Source organism: Purpureocillium takamizusanense, chromosome 8 (genome assembly GCF_022605165.1).
Source record: "Purpureocillium takamizusanense chromosome 8, complete sequence".
NCBI lineage: Eukaryota > Fungi > Ascomycota > Sordariomycetes > Hypocreales > Ophiocordycipitaceae > Purpureocillium > Purpureocillium takamizusanense.
In genome coordinates, this window is record NC_063075.1 from 246,201 (window position 1) to 265,999 (window position 19,799).

The following is a 19,799-nucleotide window of genomic DNA, read 5'->3' on the forward strand; positions in this document are numbered from 1 at the left end:
GCGAAACCGCCTTTCCCCCCTCTATGCTCGCTATCGAACCTCGATATGCTGCACCGCGTTCAGCCATTTCTGCTCATCCGTCCTGCGAATCTCTGCGTTAGCCAGACGTCACTCTCGCCATATGCATCATCGCCGCCGCAGCCACTTACTTGTCAAACTTGAGCAGCTTGCCCAGCACGGGCACCAGCTGCGCCCGCAACCGCCCGTCCTTTTGCTCCAGGAACTGCAGCAGGATCGTCTTCAGATACATGGTGTCGCCTCCTCCGCCGCCGCCGCCGCCGCTGCCGTTGACGCCGCCGCTACGGTTCGAGTCCGTCGATGTTCGTGATGACGAGCCGCCCACGGTGCTGCTCGACAGCAGCTTGGCCTGCGCCGTCTTGAGGTCCCGCGCGATCCTCTCGTACCGCTGCCGCGAGTCATCGAGCATCCTGCGCAGGTCCGCCCGCTGCTTCTCGTTGTCCCGCAGCTGGCCCTCAGACGCGTCCAGCGCTGACCGCAGCTGCGACACCGTCGTCCGCATCTCCTCCGTCTCCGCCTCCGCCTTGCTCTCCACCGCCTCGAGCTCCTCCCGCCGACGCTTCCACTCGCGCTGTCGCTCCTCGAGCTCGTCGCGCTCGTTGCCCAGCGTCTTGACCTCGCGCTCCAGCTCCCGGATCCGGTGCTTGAGCTCCTCCGTCTCCCGCGACTTGCGCCGCGCCAGCGTGCTCGACTCGTCTTCGATGCGCTCGCGCTCCTCAATGGCCGCCTCCATCCGGCCTCGCATCTCCCTCACCTTGCTGTCCGCCCGCTCGTCCACGTCGGCCAGGAGCCGCCGCATCGTCTCGCCCTCGCGTGTCCGCTCCTGTAGCAGCCTCTGTACCTCCCCGAGCTCCTCCTCGAGCGACTCGGCTTGCGACTTGGCCTCCTTGAGCTGCGTCGACAGCTCCGCCGTCTGGTCGCGCATGCTGCCCAGCAGGCCCTGCGCGTTGCTGTACTGCTGTGTCTTGAATTCGGCCTCCTCCTGCGCCGCCAACTTCTCTCGCTTCATCTTGTGCAGCTGCTCCTCCAGCTCCTTGATCCTGGGGCGCAGCTTGTTGGCCTCGTCTTGCGCCCTTTGCAGCTCTCGCTCCGCCTTTTCGGCCTTTGCGCTCAACTCCACCTTGTCCGCTTCGGCGCGCCGCAGGTTGCGTTCCGCCGTGCGCTTCGCCTCCTCTGCCTGCTGCTTGCCAGAGCCCTCCACCTTGAGCTTCTCTTGCAGGCCCTTGATCTCCGTCTCGCGCTCTGTAGACAGCTGCTGGGCCCGCGATGCTTCGCGCTTCAGGTCCTTTTCCTTCTTCTCCATCTCCTTAAGCTCCTTAACCTTTGCGGCCAAGTCCTCCTTAACCGTCTTTAGCTCTGCGGATTCTTGTCTCAGAGTCTTGAGCTCCGGCTGAGCCTTTTGCAGCACCTCCCGTAGTTCCGATAGATCCTTGAACCGGGTCTGGGCTAGCTGCTGTGCGGCGCCCAGGTCCGACTGTAGCGTAGCCGACTTGTCCTTGAGTTCGTCGTAGTCCTTTCTTAGCGAGTCCATGTCAGCCTGCAGCTTGGCGCTGGCAGAGGCATCGGATGTCGAAGCGCCCATCCTCTCCTCGAGATCGGCTATCTGCTTCCTCAGCGCTGCCTTTTCCGCCTCGAGCTCCTTGATCTTGTCCTTGGCTTCGACGTGATCCTGGCCGATGTTGAGGAGGTTCTCTTGCAGATTCTCAATCTCCTCGCGGAGATCCTCTTCCGTCTTGCGCCTCTGCGACAGCTTCTCGATCTGTGCATCCTTGTCCTTGACCTCGTCCTTGAGCTTGGCGATTTCTGCCTCGAACGCGGCGTTGCCCTGTGCATCACCAGCATCTGGAATCGGCTCCGCCGCCTCGACCACGCCCTCTTCCGTGACTGCTCCGACTACGGCAGAGCCAGCACCGCCCTTTCCTTTCTTCTTCTTATTCTTCCTCTTGGACGCAGCGGTGGTCGATGGAGCAGTCGCAGGGGTGGCATCGGTGGGCTTCGCGGCTGACGTAGAGGGTACTTTAGCCTCAAGTTTCTTAGACAACTCATCAATCTTGGCTTGAGCCTCCGACTTGCCCTTCTTCAGCCCCTCGATCTGTGTGTTGAGGTCGTCAATGAGCTTCTTGGACACCGTCCTTGCTGCGTTCGCCTTGGCCAGCTCGGCGTCCAGGTCAGCGCCCTTCTTGTCTGACGTGGCTAGAGAGCCTTCCAGCTCCTTGAGTTTGGCCGCGTGAGCCTTTTTGTCCTCTAAGGCATCTTCTTTGAGCTTCTTCAACTGCGCCTCGGCGTTCTCCAACTTCTCGGTCAAGGCGGAGATTTCCTTGGCTCGCTCATCCAGCTGTGACTGCCAGGCATCCCGGGAAGCTGCCGAGTCGCGCGAGTCGCTTAGTTCCCTCGTTGCGTTTTCGAGAGTCGAGACGAGGCCGGCGCTATTTTCCTTGACGGCGGCCAGCTCCTTTCTCAGGTCCTCGGCCTCCATCTTGAGCCGTTCAATCTCTTCCGTCTTTGCGGCGACGTCGGCCTGCAGCTGGGGAATCTCTTCGTCATAAGAAAAGAATTCCTCCCCATCGGCCTTGTCATCGAAGGCTGTGGCCTTTTGCTTTGGGGAGAACATGCCGATGACGGAGGCAACGGGCGACTTGACCTTTTCCGGGGCCTTCTCCTGCTTGCTGCCCATCGAAGGGTCCATTGCAGGTTCCGCCTTGGCCTTGTCCGCGTCTTCGGTCGCACCGGGTTCTGGCTTGCTGCCTGCCTTGAGCTGGTCGAGCTCCTCCCGTACCTGGGTCAGCTGGTCCTGGGCCTCGTCGTGCTTCTTCTTAAGCTCATCCTTGTCCGCCGAGACGCGCTTCAACTCCTGCATGACCATGTCGCCCCGCAAGTTCAGCTGGTTGAGGTACTCGACGAGCGCGTCCGGGTCGCCAATGGATGTCAGGGGCGTGTTCTCGCGAAGGGCCTTTTCGAAAGGCTCGATGGCGGTGGCGCGCTTGTGAGCAACTCTATAGGAGCGTAGGAGTTCTGCATTTTCTAATCAGCACGACTGCGTAGCACAAGAGGCGTGGCCCGGGGGATAAGGGCTTACCTGGATACGTGGCCTCGAGCTTTTCCAGCTTGCGCAGGCGCTGCTTGATCTCGGGACTCATGTCCTGGGCCGATGCGCCGCTTCCTGCACCATCCTCGCTGTCGACTCTCGGCTTGTCTCCGGCCGTGTCCTTGGTAGTGTCTGCATCCTCTTTGGCCTTTGGGGCCTGCTCGTCCTCCCCGTTCTTGACCGCGACGCCGTCCTTTTCGGGGACCTGCGGCTTCGGCGTGCCCGCCCGACTAGGCTCGTCGCTGTCATCAATCACAAATGCGGCCTCAAAGACCGCCGGGTCTGGGTTCGGCGGCGCCGCGTCCGTGTTTGTCGTGTCCGTAGAGGGCTTCTTCGTGCGCGCCGTGCGCTTTGCGCTGCCGCCGCCGCCGCCGCGAGACGATGTCGAGCCGGACCGGGAGACACCCGCGGCGGTGCTACCCCCTTCGGTGAGCTTTTGTTGGCGGGCCTGCTCCTCGGCAATGGTCCGGTCGATTGCGCCTCGAATTCTCTGCACGGAGGGTCATATCAGCGGCCAGCCTGCGTTGGGGAAGTATGCATGTGCCTCTTGGAGCGAGAGCGCACCTGAAACATGATGGTTCTGTCGACCTGTGTCGGTCGACCGCGATCCCTACGCCTTGTGTTGGCGGAACCATGGAGCGATGCTAGCGTTTTACTATGTCGCGGGGAGGCTGTACTTTGTACTACAGCTGCGCATGCGGCATTGCTGCGACAGCCAGGGAGGACACGGGCGTGGTTGTTGGAGTAAACCGAGGCTGGCTTGCTTCGTGTTGGCCGCGATATGAATGAAGCTGGGCCGGGGTCCCAACGCAGCGCAGCACGGCATGGCACAGGTGTCCTGTACTGTGGCTCAGCGGGTGCACGGCTGCAGGCAAGGTGCTACAGTCGCAGCCTCCACACAGTGGAGGCCCGTCCCAGGGTGTGGCTGGTGCAGCTCTCCAGCTACTAATAAGGTAGGTAAGCGGGATTCAATGCAGGGATCTGTGCCCACTGGCAGATGGACTGGACGGGACAGTGGAGGTGGTGACCTGAGCTGAGGTGCTGCTGGGTAGGCAGCTTCGGCGAGCCTGGTGAAGCCTGGGTCGCGGTCGCCAATGAGCGAGGTGGCACCTCACCCGCGTGCCGCCATCCCGCCAGGCGGTCACAGGCTCGTGCCCGCTGTTTTATTAGCGCCACAGCCCGCCCACCCGCATCACCGCCACGCGAGCTGCTGCCGGGCGGCAGCTTCCAGGTTGGATGGTTGGTTCTCTCTGACGGGAGCTTCTGTCAACCTCATCACTCACTGTGCAACATCCAACGCTACGCTGCGCTTCCACCCCCCCTTCCCCCCACAGCGCAACCAGCTCACGCACCACCACCACCACCACCGTCGCCCGCGTCTCGAGCGCGAGGCTTCCCTTCCGACGGTTGCTCCTTGCATCACCTTACCTACCTACCTAGATACCCACCCTCGAGCTCTGCCTCGCCGTGCAGCAGCGGCCGGGCACCCAAGACCGTGCTGCTGCGTGGCCCAGCTTCCTTCCCCCCCGGGGCCGCCGCTCATCAACTGAGTTGAACCCCCCGACGACGACATGGTGTCCTTTTGGCCGTGGAAGGTTCGTCGACAGACACATGTCACAACACAGTTCCCCCCTCTTCCCCCTCCCCGTTGTCGCGTCGGCCTCGCATCTGCTCTGCTCTGCTTGGCGTACTAGCTAACCCGTGGCGTTCGTTCCCGTCGCCTTCCAGAGGGACGCCTCCTCGACCGCCTCGTTCGAAAAGACCCTCTCCACCCTCTCCGTCAAGATCGCCGACTCCCAGTCCCGCCTCGACCGCCTCCGCGCCAGCTCCCGCCGCGTCAAGGTCCTTTGGACCCTCTACCTCGCCTTCGCCTACACCGTCTACGCCATCGTCGTGCTCCTCGTCGTGGGCTATGCCAGCCTCGGCGCCCTCGAGTGGACGGGCCTCGCCGGCGGCCCCGTCGTGTACGACCCCCTCCCCGTCACCCTCCCCGTCAACCCCCCATGCAAAGTCGTCGCTAACCCTGCGCTCGCTTGTCCTCCGTATCGTTAGCATCTACCTCGTTCGCGCCCTGACGACGGCGTACTCCACGTTCCGCATCGAGAGCGTCTCGGCTCGCCTCAAGGAGCAGCAGGACGAGCGCGCCAAGACGATCCAGAAACTCAAGGACGCGACAAAATACGACTCCACCCTCGAGCTCCTCGAGAAATACGGCGGTGGCGACGCCGGCGACTCCCCGCGGGGCAAGAAAACAAAGGCCCCCGGCGACGAGGACAACAACGACGGCGCCGCCGCCGCCGCCAGCAAAAAGAAGGGCCCACCCGGCCGGACGAACCTCCCCCCTCCCCCAACCGCAAATATCCAGCGCCGACCCCTGGCCACATCGTCGCCGCCGCCTTCGGCCTCGCACCCCGAGCAGCTAAGCCCCCGGCCCGACGGCGTCGGCCACCAAGATTCCCTCGACCCCACGGCCGAGTTCGCGCCCAACGCCTTTGCGCACCAGCCTCCACCTCATCCCGCCGCGGACGGCCCGTCGTACCCCGCGCAGCAGCAGTACGCGCCCCCGCCGCAGGCCGAGCCGCACTGGTACGACCGCATCTTCGACGTTCTTCTCGGCGAGGACGAGACGGCCGCCCGCAACCGCATCGCCCTCATCTGCCGCTCCTGCCGCCTCGTCAACGGCCAGGCTCCCCCCGGCACGCGCTCCCTCGCCGAGCTTGGCCCTTGGAAGTGCATGGCCTGCGGCGTGCTCAACGGCGAGGTCGACGAGGGCCGCCGCATCGTCGACGAGGTGCTCGACCGGCGGGCGGCGGCCCCTTCCTCGCCACCCTCTGCTTCTCCTTCCGCGGCCGCGGCCGCGGCCAGCAGCGACAGCGACAACGGCCACGAGGAGGATAGCACGGCCGAGGCGGCGCCGCCGTCACCACACGGCAAGAGTACCAGCTCGGAGGGCGCGGGCGGCGAGGCAGGCAGCCCCGCTGCCGGAGTCAAAGCGCGGCGCAAGAGTAAGAGGAATGAATGAGCAGCATGAGCCATGTCATGGGAACGGGCGGGACGGCGTCCGCGGGACATGTGCTTCCAGAGGTAATGGAAAACAAAACAGCGAGGCGCACAAGGTACCACGTGGGTATATATGTAGCTACTAGGTCGGTAGGTAGTAGGCACCATGAAAACAATGCAAAATCTCAAAAGGAAAGCATACGCATTCACTCACTCACTCACTCACACACCTACACTCACTTCGACACGGTCCCCCTCGCAATCACGCCGGTAAACAAGAGTAACAAAAAGACACACACGTCATGTGCAAAGTCTATCTATCATTCATACCCTCTCCCGTCCCGTCCGTCCTATGGGTTCCTTCTCTGGTCCTTGCGATTCCCGTTTGCCATGCCCATTCCATCCATTCAACGTCAAGTCAAGTCGAATCGGTCGTCGTGACAGCACCTCTTCTTTCGTCTTGTGCAGCTGCCGTGAAGCCCTCCCTTTGGGCGCAGCCTCCCTCGCCCACAACTACATCCGAGGGAGGGCGCGTCCCAGGCAACGCAGGGCCCTCCTTGGTCCCAGTGACGCTCACAACGTATCTGAGCCCTCTCCAGGACGCGTGCTGCTACAACACCCGCCAGCCGCCCCCTACCCAGGCAATCAACAGGCCAAGCGCAGCAACGAGGGTGACGAGGTTTCGACCCTCGGTGTGGCCGTTGCCTTTGTCCGTGAGCGTGCCGGCTCCTTATCGTTTCCTCACTTCCGTCGCCCAGCCGTCGATGCCCTCTCCCCGACCGCCAACTTCGAGGCCCTCGATTCGCAAGCCCTTCATGCCTGGCGTGTCCTCGAGCCAGCCGTGCCCGGCCATGCCTCCCGCGTTGGCCCGCTTCTCCGGCACCAGCTCGAGCATCGGCGTCAAAAAGGTGGAGATGCGCTTGGCCTCGTCCTCCTTAAAGTGGTATTTTTCTCGCAAGACGTCGGGCAGGGCCCAGTGTCGCAGTCGGTGTATGTTACGCAGCTCGCCCTTGCGGTTGAAAATCTCCTGGCTCCACTTGCCGCTTAGGCATAGCGATCGGGGGAACGGGCCGAGAAGCTCGATGATCTGGGCAATGTGATCGTCGTCCTTGCCGTACTTTGTGCCCGACTGCGGGTCGAAGAGGTAGTCGCCGGTGATGAGCTCAAACACCTGCGGGGATTGTTAGTCGGCTCGTCTCGTCTCCCGAAAAAAACAGAGGCAACTCGCGACGCTACATACCATGCAGGCCATGCTCCAGACGTCCGTACTGGCGCCCCACTTGGAGCCGAGAATGACTTCGGGGGACCGATACTGCCTCGTCTGGATGTCGTTTGTAAAGTGATGGTTCGTCCAGCACGCGTTGCCAAGATCGGCAATCTTGACGCTGATAACGTCAAAGGCGTGCGGATCTTCAGCCTTGCGCTTGTCACCCGTCGAGGCCGAGGAGCTACTAGACTTGTCGAGCGAGATGCCGGATACTTCGCGCGAGAGGATGTCGCTTTGCGTGGTGTCAGCTTCACTTGCCCCGCTATGCGGTAGGAGGGGCGGGGGAGAAGGTTGCTTACGCGGACTTCTCGCGCTGCTTCTGCGATTCGTCGCCAGACTTGGGTGATGATTCCTTTGTGCTGGTGGTGCCTGCCGAGGAAGAAGAATGTTATTAGGAGCAGGGTCAACGCGGGGCGGGGATCGCCGGCGAGGGCGGCACAACACGCACCCTCGTTAAGGACTCCTGCGAGGCTGGGCTGGGAGCCCGAGGATGGGAAGAGGTTGTTCTGGTTGAAGGTGGCGTTGAGGGGAGACGGCAGGGGCTGGCTGCCGGTAATGAGGGTCCGCCGTCTCCGGCGGCCGTTGCGGTTGTTTTCCTTATCCCCCGGCTCGTTCTTGACCACCTTCTTTACGATCTGTTCGACGTCGCCGATCTCAATGAGGACGTTTTCGGGCTTCAGGTCGGTGTGGATGATGCCGCACTCGCGATGGAGGTAGTCAAGGCCGAGCAGGACCTGCTTGGTGATCTGCTTAACAAGTGCCATGGGTATGCCGCGGTGGTTCCAGCGCTTAATAAGGCCTAGGAGGTTCTCGCCGAGAACCTCAAAGACCATGCAGACGTGGGTGCCGTTGGGGCCCTTGTGCTCGAAAGAGTCGAGGAGGCTGACGACGTGCTTGCGGCCGGGATGGTCGGGTTTGGCCTGGACGATCTTGTTGAGGAGCTTAATCTCATCGATGGCGGTCTCGGTGTAGTGGGCGGCGGAGCGGACGACCTTGAGGGCGACGTGCTTGCCGTTGTTGTTGTCGCGGGAGAGCCAGACGGTGGAAAAGTGACCCCATCCGAGCTTGCGCACGACCGTGTACTTGCCATCCTTGAACTTTTCGCCAATTTGGACGGGGTGGTAGCCGCCCTTGCAATAGTCCTCGGAATCCTCCTCGTCGGCCGTGTTGTCGGCGGGGTCGTCGACCGACGACGATGACGGCGAATGGGCCATTGCGCCAGACAATTGGTGGGCTCTGTATGCGCGCGCCGGCGAGGGCAAAGGTCAGCAAAGAGTTTGGATGCGATGGGCGGCGGCGCGTCCGGGAGGGGGACGGGGAGGGGGGTTAGATAGGAGAGGCGAGAAAGGGTGTGGCGGCGCTGGGCAGTAGCCGGTGGGAACGGAGCGGGTGGGGGAGGGGATGAATGGATGGATGGATGCGTTTGCGGCGGCGAGTCGAGGGCTTGGTGCCGGCGCTGGTGCTGGTGCCGGTGCTGGTGCTGGTGCTGGTGGGATAGTAAGTAGATGGCGGGGGGGCGCGACCAGCGGACTACGCGGGCTGAGAGGCGACAAAAAGGCGGGCGGGCGGGCGGCGTCAAGCAAGGTGAGGCAAGGCAATGCCATGCAGGGCAAGGTAAGGTGAGGTGAGGTAAGGTGAGGTATTAGAGGGGTAAAAGGCTGTCCGGAGGGGGGCAGAGCAGCACTAGTTGAGCCCCGAGCGAGTGAAGTGAGGTAGACGGGCTGCGCTGGCTGGCTGGCTGGCTGCACTGCAGCAGGGGGGGCTGCGCTGCGCTGGCGTCTAGCGACAGACCCTCAATGCGTGACCGGCAGCGACGCAACTCATGATGATGCCCGATGCAGGGCACCAGGCGCGCGCCGAGCCAGCCAGCCCAGCCATGCACCCATCCATGCATCCATCCAGAGCCAGAGGCCAGCCAGCCAGGCGAGCGAGGGGCCGAATCAGAGCCGCCAGCGTAGCGAACCCGGAGACAGCGACGATCATGAAGCAAGCAAGCAGGCAATCAGGGAAGAAGAAAAAAACGAGACAGAGAGAAACGCGGGGAGAAATGGCGGGGGGTGCAACCTGGACTTGAGAAAGCTCATGGTGGTGGTGAGTGATTATGCGACTGCACCCGTCCTAACATGGCTCGCGCCGCCGTTCCGTTGTGAGAGCGACTTTGCTTTGCCGGCAGGGCGACGGAGCGGACCGATTTCGCTCGCTCGCTCTCTCTCTCTCTCTCTATATCTCTCTCTTTTCTCGGTTTGTCTATTGTGTGCGCGCGCGAAAAGACACTGAAGAGGACGAATAGCTCGAGGCGACGTCAACGAAACGCGAGATCAACGGGTCGGTCGCGGGGCGTCGAGCTTGCGCTTGAAGCTTGATGGGTGAGGCACTTGCGAGAGCCAGCGGTCGCCAGAGGAGGAGGGACGGTAGGCGAGAGACGTCGCCGTCAGAGGCGTGGTGGGCGGCGGCGGAGGCGGCGGCAGTCGCAGCAACGGAAAGACGGGCGAAAGAGGCAAGTGGGAGAGCAGAGAGTGATGATGAGAAGGAGAAGTAGGAGTAGCGCGAAGTAGCTGGTGTGCTGCAGTTGCAACAGGAGCAGGAGCAGCAAGCAGCGACAGACAGCACGGGCACAGTGGAGACGACGAGACGGGATGGACGAGAAGCGTGGCGAGCCAAGATCAGTCGGGTAACCCCAGGCGGAGAGGCGCCAGCAGCAGCAGTAGCAACAGCAGCCAAGGTGTGAGTGAGGATGAAAGACGACGACGGTAAGGTATGTATTACCTTTGCCGGACCCGGGGAGGGGCCACCGCCAAACAGACGGACAGTGGGTGCGGGCAGGCAGGCAGGCAGGCAGAGCAGGATGGCAGGGCAGTGGCGGGGTGGGGAGAGCAACCTTGGAAGGCAAGGCAAGCTGATGCACCGCTTCCATCGAGCGATGAATGATTGACTTGATGAAGGCGGCGGCGGCAGCGGCAGCAGTGGGCTGGCAGGCCAGCCTGGGCCGCTACCCGACCCGAGCCCCCCAACTCCACTACTAACTTTGGTGGTGGTGAGGCAGTGATTGCAGCTGACTCCACTGAAAGGGCAACTGACGAACGGTGGGAGACGGCGGGGGGGGTGGAGCGCACTGGCACGGAGCACCGACATCCATGAGTCCATCATGGGTCGGGCGCAAGTAAGTAAGGTACCTAATATCACCGGGCAGGAGCAGGAGCTGGCGCTGGCGCTGGAGGAGCCGTGAAAAAAAGGAGGGAATCGTCATCAGGCCGCGACATCAAACGCGGCACGACGACGACGATGAGGGGGGTAAACGCGCGCCGTAGACGGGAACGGGAACGATGGGAGGCGCTTGTTGCATCCATCATCAAACCCCCCCGAACTCAGTAGGGCAGTCAACGGGCATAGCCACCCGCATCCAGCACTTGATCCAGATGGCGGGGGGATCTGGTCCACGGATTGATGGATCCATTGCCGCTAAGAAAAGAACGCCGCACGGACCCGACGGGCAGACAGACAGACGACGGGTGGCTGCCGCACTGCCCGGCACGGCACTGCGCTGCGCTGCGCTGCACTGCACTGCACTGCACTGCACTGCATGCCAGGGCGCAGCTCCATGAAATGGATGGCCCGAAGAGAAAAAGCACACACCCAAACGCTGAACGGATGCGCGGCCACTGGAAGCAGCCTGCGACAGGCAGGCAGGCAAGCACCTGAAATGAGCATCGACAACGACGACAAAGGGAGATCGCCTCAAGTATCTTTCGATGCCGCATCGACGCCCTCTCACGGTGCCTGCCTGCCTTGCGCACGCGCGCGCGTCGCCATCTCGCGCCCACGTTACGTCGTCTGCATAGGTGGGTTCCGCGCCACACGACATGGCGGCGGTGGCGGGCACCTTGCCTATCCTTTGTCGTCATCGCCGGCCCATGTGCCAGCGCATCGCATCGCATTGCAGCGCAGCGCAACAGGCCGGGCGTGGGAACAGACCAGACACCACCTCAGCAGGACGTAAGACGGCGACTGCGAGCACCTCACAAGCCAGCGCGCTTACACGTGCACCGCCCAGCCACGATGGAGGATAGGGGGGAAATGGAATAATAATAATAATAAAAGCCATGGCCGCCGGCCGCTGGCCATTGGCCTACGGCGTCATGTGCCGCGAGGTGATGCGCGGCTCCAGCGGCATCATCATGCGGTGCATGTGCCCCCGGCCCAGCCCAGCCTAGCCCCAGCCCAAGTGGGAAAGGGAGGGGGCTGGTGATGATAATGATGGCCACCTGCCTGGCCCGTCGCTTGAACGGCCCGGTGCGCATCGGCCTGGTCGTCCCTGGGCCAGCTGTGGGCTTCCATCCATGCCACGCCTGCCTTTCGTCATGCCTTGTAGATGGAAGACGGCGGGAGGAGGGGCGCCAAGCGACGACCTTGTCGCAAAGACAGGTGGGGGGGTTCGCCAAGGCGCACTTGGTGGCCGGACATGCAATCAAAAGAAGAAGAAGAAGAGGAAGAAGAAGAAGCGAGACCCATGAATGATGAGGCGGTGGTCCTTGATCGCCGCAAACGACAGCATCCGTGGGCGGCAGTGGTGGTGGTAGGCGACGGCGCTTGCTAGGTAGATTCCAGGAACCGACGCCAGCGGCTGTAGAAAGCACTAAAAAAGCAGGCAAGCTCATGCGCTGCTGGCGCCGCTTACCACCGCCGCCCGCAACGGACTCTGTATATAAAACGCGCGCGAACCAACAGGGGGAATGGATGCAGCAGCAAAGCTCAACGGCACACGGGTATGTATGTATATATGTAGGCAGCGATGAGCGGGAGCAGGGAGAAAAATCATACGTACCCAGTCTCATCATAGTCGTCGTCTTCTTCATCTTGGTCGCCGCCGTCGTCGTTGGTAATGATGGGCTTGAGGTCGCCCTTTTTGCGCTTCTTGGCCGCGAAGCTGCCGCCGCCGCCGCCGTTGGAGCCTGTGACGGCGATGGCGGGCGGCGGCAGTTGCTGCGCCGCCGTCTCTTGCGCCTCGTCGGCCGCCGGGGCGCTGCCGTTCATGGCCGTTTCGTCGTCTGCCGTCGCCGTGCCAGTGTCGCCGGGTATCGCGGCGCGCCCGCCCTGCTGTGTCGTCGCCGCAAGCATGAATGGCTCGCCGAAGGGGGTTAGCAGGGACCGACTCGCCGTCGTCGTCGGCGTCGTCGTCAGGAGGGTCGCGATTGGCGTCCGGGGCCCGCAGTCGCGGTCAGGGATCGGAATCGTGAGGCGCCAAAGCAGATGGTCGGTCCTCGCGGAAGTCGGGTCGCGCTGCGCATCCGTCGTCTCACGGTGAAATCGGCGACGGCGCAGAGACAGGGAGAGTGGGGGGCGAGATGCGCAGGCAGGTGAGGCGGACAATGGATGGAATGGAATGGGAGGAAGACGGATGGATACAACGCTGGCTGGCCGGTTGGCGTGGGTGGTGGTGTCCGTTGGTGGCCCCTCTCTTGGACGCGGGACCCGTTCGCGGACGGTCCCGTCTCAGCCCGCCCGCCGTAGTGGTAGCTTTGTTCGTACCTTAGGGAGGGGGCGACTGACTGTGAGCTATCCTGCGCTTCGATGGCTGTTCGCGGATGCTTCCAAGTCAGCGTTGCTGCTGCTGCTGCTGCTGCCGCCGCCGCTGCCCGTCACCGCTTCAGCGTCTTGTTATTGTTATTGGCCTGGTGTTCGTTGTTGTGTCACATTCATCAATTGTTTGTTGCATGTAGCATGTACTTCGTAGTGCTTCAATGGTACCGATTGTTGACGTGGGAGCGCAGCGCTTCTGCCGGCGCAATCTGTTGAATACGCCAAGCCCGCCACCACCAGACGCGAGAGCGCGTTCGTGGCGCCAGGCGTTTGTTGGGGCTGCATCGCGGCGCATCACAGCGTAATGCATAGCATCTCGGCAGGCACAAAGCAAAGAAAAAGTCAATCGCTCGCTCACCCAAACCACGGAAGCCTTTGATTCTACTAACGAGGCGGCCTTGCCGGGCAAGCGATGGGCCGCCCCTACCTCTGCCTCTGCTTCCATTCTGCCTCTGCTTCGGCCCTCCGCTCCAGCAGACCGCCAGACAGGCAGTTATCCCGGACCGCCCGAGGGCAGGTCCTTCCCATTGAGGCGACAGCACGACGCGGGTGCGGCTGGCACGATCGTGTGTACCTGCCCGGACGTACGCACGTATATTGGGGTACTCACGGGCGGGCAGGCGGGCAGGCAGACAGACCTGCCCAGCCCGCACGGGCTTGCCGAGCAGCTCCGGTCCAACGTTCACGGCAACACCATCGTTTTGCTCAGCGACCTAACGACGACGGATGTCCGGCATCGCCTTCTCGAACATGGATGCACCTCCGGCCGGGCGGGAAACCTCGCGGATCATGGATGGCGGATCGGCAATTACTAGACCAGAGGTCTGCTATTCATCGGGGGCGCTCCGTGCAGTGAGAAACTCCATGCTAGCCCAGGGAGCCCAGGCACTGGCAGTGGGGGTGCCAGGAGGAATACCCCGGAAGGGGGGTTGGGGGGCACATCCATGCTGAAGAAGCCGCCTGTGGCAAGGTACTTCGTACTACTAACCTTACCTGCTACACGCTACCATGCCTACCTCCCAGGTCGGCCGCCGCAGGGACCCTCGGACCGGCCGCTGACGTCAGTGCCATTAACTCCCATCAGTCCCCCATGCCAGTATCCCCAGACTCGCATGAATCCCATCTTTGTTACCCAGAGTATCGCAGCCATTCACAGACCCGTCATCGCTTTTGTTGACTGCTTAGTTGTGAGCCACTTTAGTTTTCTAGCCTTACTAGGGCATCCATGGCCAGTGTACAAACGCCCGACTCCAGTCAAGGGCTCAGTCGTGCCACCAGCCACGCAGATCCTTCACCTCACCTCATGTCCTGACTTGGTAGCGGCAGTCCCCATTCCGAGGCATGTGGACGTCTGGTCTCGTCACATGGCCTTCGCCGCCGACCACGGGACGCCGTGAGCACGATGCCTCGGAGACGCTTCGTTTCACTCGTCACTCGCGTCCGTCCCCTCGCCTCGGCCCGCTCGTGCAGGCAGCCGACGGTCCTCTCGAATCAGGTCGCACAAAGCCCCGGCATTGCTAACATACATGTGCGAATATGTACTGACCCGTCACCGTAGCTGATCCTCCCCAAACGCCAAAGCACTCCACGGTAGACCACCCCCATTGTTACGATCTTCATCGCCCGCCTCAGCTAGGCCCGCTTCTTCTTCTGCGTCATGCGCCTAAACGCCTCCATGCCGCTGGCTCCCAGCGGCCGGTGGTCCTGGCCCCGTGTCCCGTCAAACGTGCTCTTGGGCGCGATGGTGTAGCTCTGCGGCAGATGGCCCATCCGCGCTTGGTTGTCGGCGCGCGCCGGCGCCAGAAACGCATCCCGCGCTGTCTGCGCCGGGCGTTGCGTGAGACTAAACTGCGAGCCGGCCTTTTGACGCTGGGCCACCTTGGCAGCACTGCAATTCTCGGGTCAGCGTCTCTCCTTTGTGAACGGGACAGATCAGCAAAAACGTACTGATAGTCAAACTCGCGCGTCTCAATGTGCCTCTTCTTGTAGTCGTCCGTCCGCTTCAGGATCGGCCGGCTCCACTCGCCCAGCAAGCGCTCTGCCATGCGCTTGATACTGGGCTCCGGCTTCTTGCTCCGTGTGTAGAAAAGCACCACCTTGCCGATGCCGCTGCTCATGAGCGCCTCCTTCTCGATACTAAGCTTGGTGAGCGCCGAGAAAATGTCGCGCTGGATGTTGTATGCCGGCAGGGAGCCGTCGTTGAGCGGCTCCAGGAAGAACTTGACATGCTGCAAGAAGTTGGTGTCGGGATCCAACACTGCGTGCTGAACGTTGTTGCGGTTCAGGAGCCCGACGACTTCGGGCAGCAGCTTCAGCTTGTGCAGCGCGGGTTGGCCTGCCCCGCGAGCCGCGTTGTCGTCGACGCAGGCCCTGTCCATCCGCGTCTTCAGCTCCGCCAGTGTTTCGTCGATTTCATCCTCGAGGTCCTGCTCGCCGGTAAGTCACTGCTGCTTGTCTTCTCCACAAGCAAACGTACAATCTCGTCCTTGCGCTTCCTCTTGGAGGCTGCCGGCTTCTTGATGGCGGCATCCAGGGCTCGCTCAATAGCAAGCGCCCTCCTCTGCTCCGGGCTGAGGTCCTCCTCGTTGGGACCCTCGTCAGGGCTCTTATCCTTCTTCGGACGTCGCCTCTCACCTTCTCCGGTTCGTCTCGATCGCCGCTGCGGTACTTCTCCGTCCGCCTCTGCTTCATTGTCCATGGGGATATCGTCGTCCCGGTCTCGTCTCTTTTCCCGTCGCCCTTCTCGGGGTTTCCTCACCGTCTCGCCCTCCGCTCTCTTCCGCTTGCTCGCCTTCAGGGTGCGCGCCGCATCCTCGTCGATGTCCACCGGTCGGTCTTCGATGTTGGCGGTCTCAGGGTCGTAGTCTTCAAACTGGTCCTCGTCCACCTCGGACAGGAGATCCGAGTCGCGGTCCGAGTCTGCAGCGGCAACCTCGTCCTCAAATTCCTTCTCCCTACCGTCATCGACAGGCTCGTTTGCTGGCGAGCCAGCAGGCGATTCGGCCTCGGACATGGCGGCGGCTGAATTTCTTTCCCGCAACGTTTGCCAAGGTTCAAGGTGGACGACTGAGCAACGCGGAGATCCCGCGAGGGTATATTTTTTACGTTCGGCAACCGATACTGGAGGAGATTGGTCGAGATGCTGCGAGTGTTGAGCGATACCCCAAAAGGTCGTTGCGTTGATGGGAGTTGGCAGTTCTCCAGGTTTGATGTAGAAGCGATTTGGCAGAGCGCACGAAGCATGCAGCGGAACAGGCATGGTCGAGTTTGCTGACATAAGCCGTCTTGCCTGTGAGGTGCCTGAGGCCCCACGGCGCGACGGATTTGTTTACTTGGGACGTTTGGTTGCCACTGGCCATTCATCATTTCAGTGGCTCCTCCCGCGGCGCCTACTTTACTCATTGAAACAATGTGCCAACTCTCGCTTCATCCTCACGCTCCCTAGCCGACGCTCCCTCGCCACAGACCTTCGCCGCGTCGCCTCGCAACCGCTTCAGCATCAATCCCTCGCAGCAGCAGCAGCATTCAAGGCTAGTCAACACATCGAGTGTTCGCCGCCATGGAGTCCAGGACCTTTGAAGGTCCCATGGACTGGGAATATCAAGATCGTGGCCCGTTCGACCCCACCAGTCCCTTTGCGCAGGCGGCGCACAATGCCTCACGAAATACAAGTATGCATGCCATTTCATGAAATTCGCAGGCCGGACTGCTCGTGCCCTGCTGGTGACGACCAACTAACGCCTCAGTCGCAGTGTTTGGCTCCCCATTCAAGTCGTCCCGACCGAACAATCCGTTTGCAAATCTATCGACGCCCTCCAAAGCCCAGTCGCAACAGGCGCCGCCGCCGCCTCAGACCTCGAGCTTCACGCCCCAAGTTTCCTCCAAGAATATTGCACCGCCCTTTCGAAACCCGGCTTTCACAACTCCCAGGAGGCCGATCGACGAAATGGTGTTCTCGGAAGCGTCCGGCGCCGAAGACAGCCCGGCGCTGACAGAGGCGTCCGACTACCCCAACGACACGCCCGAGGTCGACCATCGTACCGACGTGGTCATGGGCGGTACGGTCGCGCCACTCAAAGTCGACAAAGCCATCCGGTACGGCCGGGCTGGGACGTCGCTGAAGAAGCATGCCGCCGGTAAGGGGGAGATCCGGCCACAGCGAGAGCGCTCGGTTGGCCTGAGGAAGCGCAAGCGCCACAACTACGATCGCGATGTCGGCAGCACAGGCCGCAACCTCGGGCAGGACAGCGACGCGTGGGACTCGGACTCGGACACGAGCGTGGCGGCACGAGGCTCCAAAAAGTCTCAGCTGCGGGACCGGGACCGAGAGCAGCAGAGGGGCACGGTCGAATCGCTTTTCTATGCCCTCAACAAGTATCCCAACACACCGGAGCACATGCAGCGATGGATGCAGTTCGGGGCGAACCTATTTCTTATCTCGACGCTGGTGTATGTCGGCTGGTCCGTCTTTAGCACGGTGCGGAACGACATCCAGAGGGCCAACGCCTCTGCGAGGCTCGAGTTTGAAAGGGGCGTTGCGGAGTGTCGGACACAGTACCAGATCAACGAGTGCATCAAGGGCGACCGGCCGGGCCTGTTGGCTCTCTGCGCCGAGTGGCACGAGTGCATGTACCAGGATCCAGAGTCCATCATCAGGGTCAAGGTGACGGTCAAGCAGGTGGCGGAGATTATCAACGAGTTCACGGACGCCATGAATCTCAAGGCCTGGGTGAGTACACGAGAGACGGCTCTTAATGGGGCTGCTGTTGCTGACGGGTTCCAGGGCATTGTGCTGGGATTCCTCCTGATATGTACGACAGTCAACGTCGGTGCGCTAGGCCGGTCAAGCAACAGGGCGCACGCGGAGCCGCGGCCTCCACCGCAAGGCCACGAGGCGGCTCTCGACGGGTCGAGGTCGCCGGGCATCACACCCGGATACATGCTGGTGCCGGTGCAGACACCCAAGATGCGGAGACGGGCGATGCTGGACGAAGGCACCGACACGGACAACTCGCCTCTGAACCTGAAGCCGGCGTTGACATACCAGACGCCATCGGCACGGCGGAGCCCGAGCAAGGGGGAGCGCGGAGAGCGGCAGCTGAGCCCCGTCAAGTACGGGCGGACGCCAAGCAGGTCCGCATATTAAGCGGAGGAGGCACTGGTCAGCAGCGGCAGCTGTGTCAGACTGCCCATTCCCTACGTATACAAGAAGCTTGATTGCACGATGCATGGTGGAGCGGGAGAGGGACGGACGGCGCACACACTGGGCACTAGGAATTTGCACGAGGCCGCACGGGGTACTCGATAGGGCAGCACGGACGACGGGCGCAATCTTTGCGGCCGACGATGCGCCAAGCTGGAATAAAAGTGTCGCTTCTGGCTGCAATATCCAGCGTGGGCGTGCCGCGCCAAGACTGGATGTCGTTATCTTCACAGGCGAAGAAGCATTGCACCGTTGCGTGAGGTCATCGTGAAGTGGGGTTTGCCACGTAGGGGCTACCGGCCGTGGAGGGTGTCGGTCGCCATTGAGATGCGTACTACCTACATGTACGTCCACGGAAATGCAGGTGGCGCCGGTGCGGATACTTAGGTGGTCTGGGCAGTTGATCCATTGGCATCGGGCGTGTTCCACGGCGCACGGAAGGGGGGATGGGGGAGTCAAGTCTGGATGGCACTCTGCCGTTGGCGATGGAGTCTTGGTTCGATCGCGATCTGAGACCGGAGCAGAAGCGATCTAGAGGTGCAGCAGCACCAGCACGAGCAGAAGCAGCAGCGCTTGCGCAGCGCGCTGCATCAAATTTGTACCTCCACTGCGGTACCAGTTAAGTACTAACTGCTTTTATTAGTACGTACTAAGTGGAGGCACCCACTGCCACGGGCAACAACAGGCATGCCATGGGCACAGAGCCTGGGCGTGGCCGTGGCAGTGGAGGCTCTGGCTGGGGAGGCAAGGAGTTTTCTCTCCGGCCGGGTCCCAAGGTAGACTGCCTGTAGAAAGTAAAAGTTACTGGGCGCCGTGAGGTACTTACTCACGCCGTAATGTCCTAAGTTAAGGTACCTAGTAACGAACGGATAGGTACCTACAGGTATGTGCAATGTACCAGAGTGCCCTGGCTGGGGATGGCCAAACCGGGAGTGCGCTGAGACGCGGGCAAGTGTGCTGCAGCTCTCTGTGTTTCCGTCTTGCGACCTGTTCGCGACTCGGGACGGCCTAAAACTAAACCGAAGGAGGGGGGGCAGCATGGGGGCGCACTAAGCCGCCTAAGCCGCCCTCTGATAACTGGGGGCTGACCTTGGTACATGCTGTGTGACAGAGGAAACTTCGGTGGTGGCCGCCCGGGACCAGACAAAGGACAAGCATTGGCAGCTGTTGAACGGCCCAGGCTTGTGTAAATGTTCCCTTGGCACGAATGGGATGCGGCAGGTAGGGTAGGGTAGGGTAGGGTCCAGCTGCATCAAAATCAATCCAAAGATCCATGAATGGCCGCTCCGGCTCGGTGGGGCCGCCGGAGCTCCGGGGGCCGAGCTGGAGCATCACAGGCGAGCCTCGGCGCTGCTGCGGAGCGTGCACACCTTTACCTATTAGATGCTTGCGCACGACAACGGTCCATACCTAAGCGGAGGTATCAAGGAACACTCAAGTAACAGTCATACCTACAACATACTACCTAAGGTTTTCCGTACAGTAGATGCATACCTAGGTGGAGGCGGACGGGACGGGGTGGACTTCCACCACGAAGTAGTTACATACCTACACGCTTCCAGGTCGTGACCAACCCGACCACCTCTGATTGCCTGTGTGGGAGCATCCCAGCGAACGCCGCCATAGTGGGAAGAGTCGATGGGTGCGAG

At 61.9% G+C, this 19,799-nt stretch overlaps 6 protein-coding genes across 6 annotated transcripts; 2 read left to right on the top strand and 4 right to left on the bottom strand.

Moving 5' to 3' along the window:
- Positions 1-30: 30 nt before the first annotated feature.
- On the bottom strand, positions 31-3,676 carry IMH1 (Golgin imh1; the record flags this gene model as incomplete). The annotated part of the gene is made up of 4 exons (XM_047989675.1): positions 31-82; positions 150-3,030; positions 3,095-3,593; positions 3,668-3,676. The coding sequence occupies 4 exons, from the start codon at positions 3,674-3,676 to the stop codon at positions 31-33; spliced, it is 3,441 nt and encodes a 1,146-aa protein (XP_047845680.1).
- Positions 3,677-4,460: 784 nt separating this feature from the next.
- JDV02_008111 (uncharacterized protein) lies at positions 4,461-6,318 on the top strand. The gene is made up of 3 exons (XM_047989676.1): positions 4,461-4,698; positions 4,832-5,067; positions 5,156-6,318. The coding sequence occupies exons 1-3, from the start codon at positions 4,675-4,677 to the stop codon at positions 6,123-6,125; spliced, it is 1,230 nt and encodes a 409-aa protein (XP_047845681.1). The 5' UTR covers positions 4,461-4,674; the 3' UTR covers positions 6,126-6,318.
- Positions 6,314-8,584, bottom strand: SKY1 (Non-specific serine/threonine protein kinase; the record flags this gene model as incomplete). Its single annotated transcript, XM_047989677.1, has 4 exons — positions 6,314-7,274; positions 7,344-7,602; positions 7,670-7,739; positions 7,819-8,584. The coding sequence occupies 4 exons, from the start codon at positions 8,582-8,584 to the stop codon at positions 6,834-6,836; spliced, it is 1,536 nt and encodes a 511-aa protein (XP_047845682.1). The 3' UTR covers positions 6,314-6,833.
- Positions 8,585-12,182: 3,598 nt separating this feature from the next.
- JDV02_008113 (uncharacterized protein) lies at positions 12,183-12,485 on the bottom strand (the record flags this gene model as incomplete). Its single annotated transcript, XM_047989678.1, has 1 exon — positions 12,183-12,485. The coding sequence occupies one exon, from the start codon at positions 12,483-12,485 to the stop codon at positions 12,183-12,185; it is 303 nt and encodes a 100-aa protein (XP_047845683.1).
- Positions 12,486-13,999: 1,514 nt separating this feature from the next.
- Positions 14,000-16,159, bottom strand: IWS1 (Transcription factor iws1). The gene is made up of 3 exons (XM_047989679.1): positions 15,424-16,159; positions 14,895-15,373; positions 14,000-14,835 (listed from the first exon to the last, which is right to left on the bottom strand). Exons 1-3 carry the CDS (start codon positions 15,958-15,960, stop codon positions 14,580-14,582), a joined length of 1,272 nt encoding a protein of 423 aa, XP_047845684.1. The 5' UTR covers positions 15,961-16,159; the 3' UTR covers positions 14,000-14,579.
- JDV02_008115 (uncharacterized protein) lies at positions 16,067-18,709 on the top strand. The gene is made up of 3 exons (XM_047989680.1): positions 16,067-16,618; positions 16,700-17,676; positions 17,731-18,709. Exons 1-3 carry the CDS (start codon positions 16,507-16,509, stop codon positions 18,091-18,093), a joined length of 1,452 nt encoding a protein of 483 aa, XP_047845685.1. The 5' UTR covers positions 16,067-16,506; the 3' UTR covers positions 18,094-18,709.
- The last annotated feature ends 1,090 nt before the right edge of the window (positions 18,710-19,799 follow it).

What these genes read in the sequence shown, in the direction of transcription:
- JDV02_008115 (XM_047989680.1), top strand. Translation starts at nt 16,507, where the DNA reads ATGGAGTCCAGGACCTTTGAAGGTCCCATGGACTGGGAATATCAAGAT. An exon ending in CAATGCCTCACGAAATACAA is followed by an intron (nt 16,619 to 16,699) that starts GTATGCATGCCA and finishes CCTCAGTCGCAG; the next exon opens with TGTTTGGCTCCCCATTCAAG. An exon ending in CCATGAATCTCAAGGCCTGG is followed by an intron (nt 17,677 to 17,730) that starts GTGAGTACACGA and finishes GACGGGTTCCAG; the next exon opens with GGCATTGTGCTGGGATTCCT.
- JDV02_008111 (XM_047989676.1), top strand. Translation starts at nt 4,675, where the DNA reads ATGGTGTCCTTTTGGCCGTGGAAG. An exon ending in TGTCCTTTTGGCCGTGGAAG is followed by an intron (nt 4,699 to 4,831) that starts GTTCGTCGACAG and finishes GTCGCCTTCCAG; the next exon opens with AGGGACGCCTCCTCGACCGC. An exon ending in CTCGCCGGCGGCCCCGTCGT is followed by an intron (nt 5,068 to 5,155) that starts GTACGACCCCCT and finishes CCGTATCGTTAG; the next exon opens with CATCTACCTCGTTCGCGCCC.
- IWS1 (XM_047989679.1), bottom strand. Translation starts at nt 15,960, where the DNA reads ATGTCCGAGGCCGAATCGCCTGCTGGCTCGCCAGCAAACGAGCCTGTC. An exon ending in GGAAGCGCAAGGACGAGATT is followed by an intron (nt 15,374 to 15,423) that starts GTACGTTTGCTT and finishes ACCGGCGAGCAG; the next exon opens with GACCTCGAGGATGAAATCGA. An exon ending in ACGCGCGAGTTTGACTATCA is followed by an intron (nt 14,836 to 14,894) that starts GTACGTTTTTGC and finishes CGAGAATTGCAG; the next exon opens with TGCTGCCAAGGTGGCCCAGC.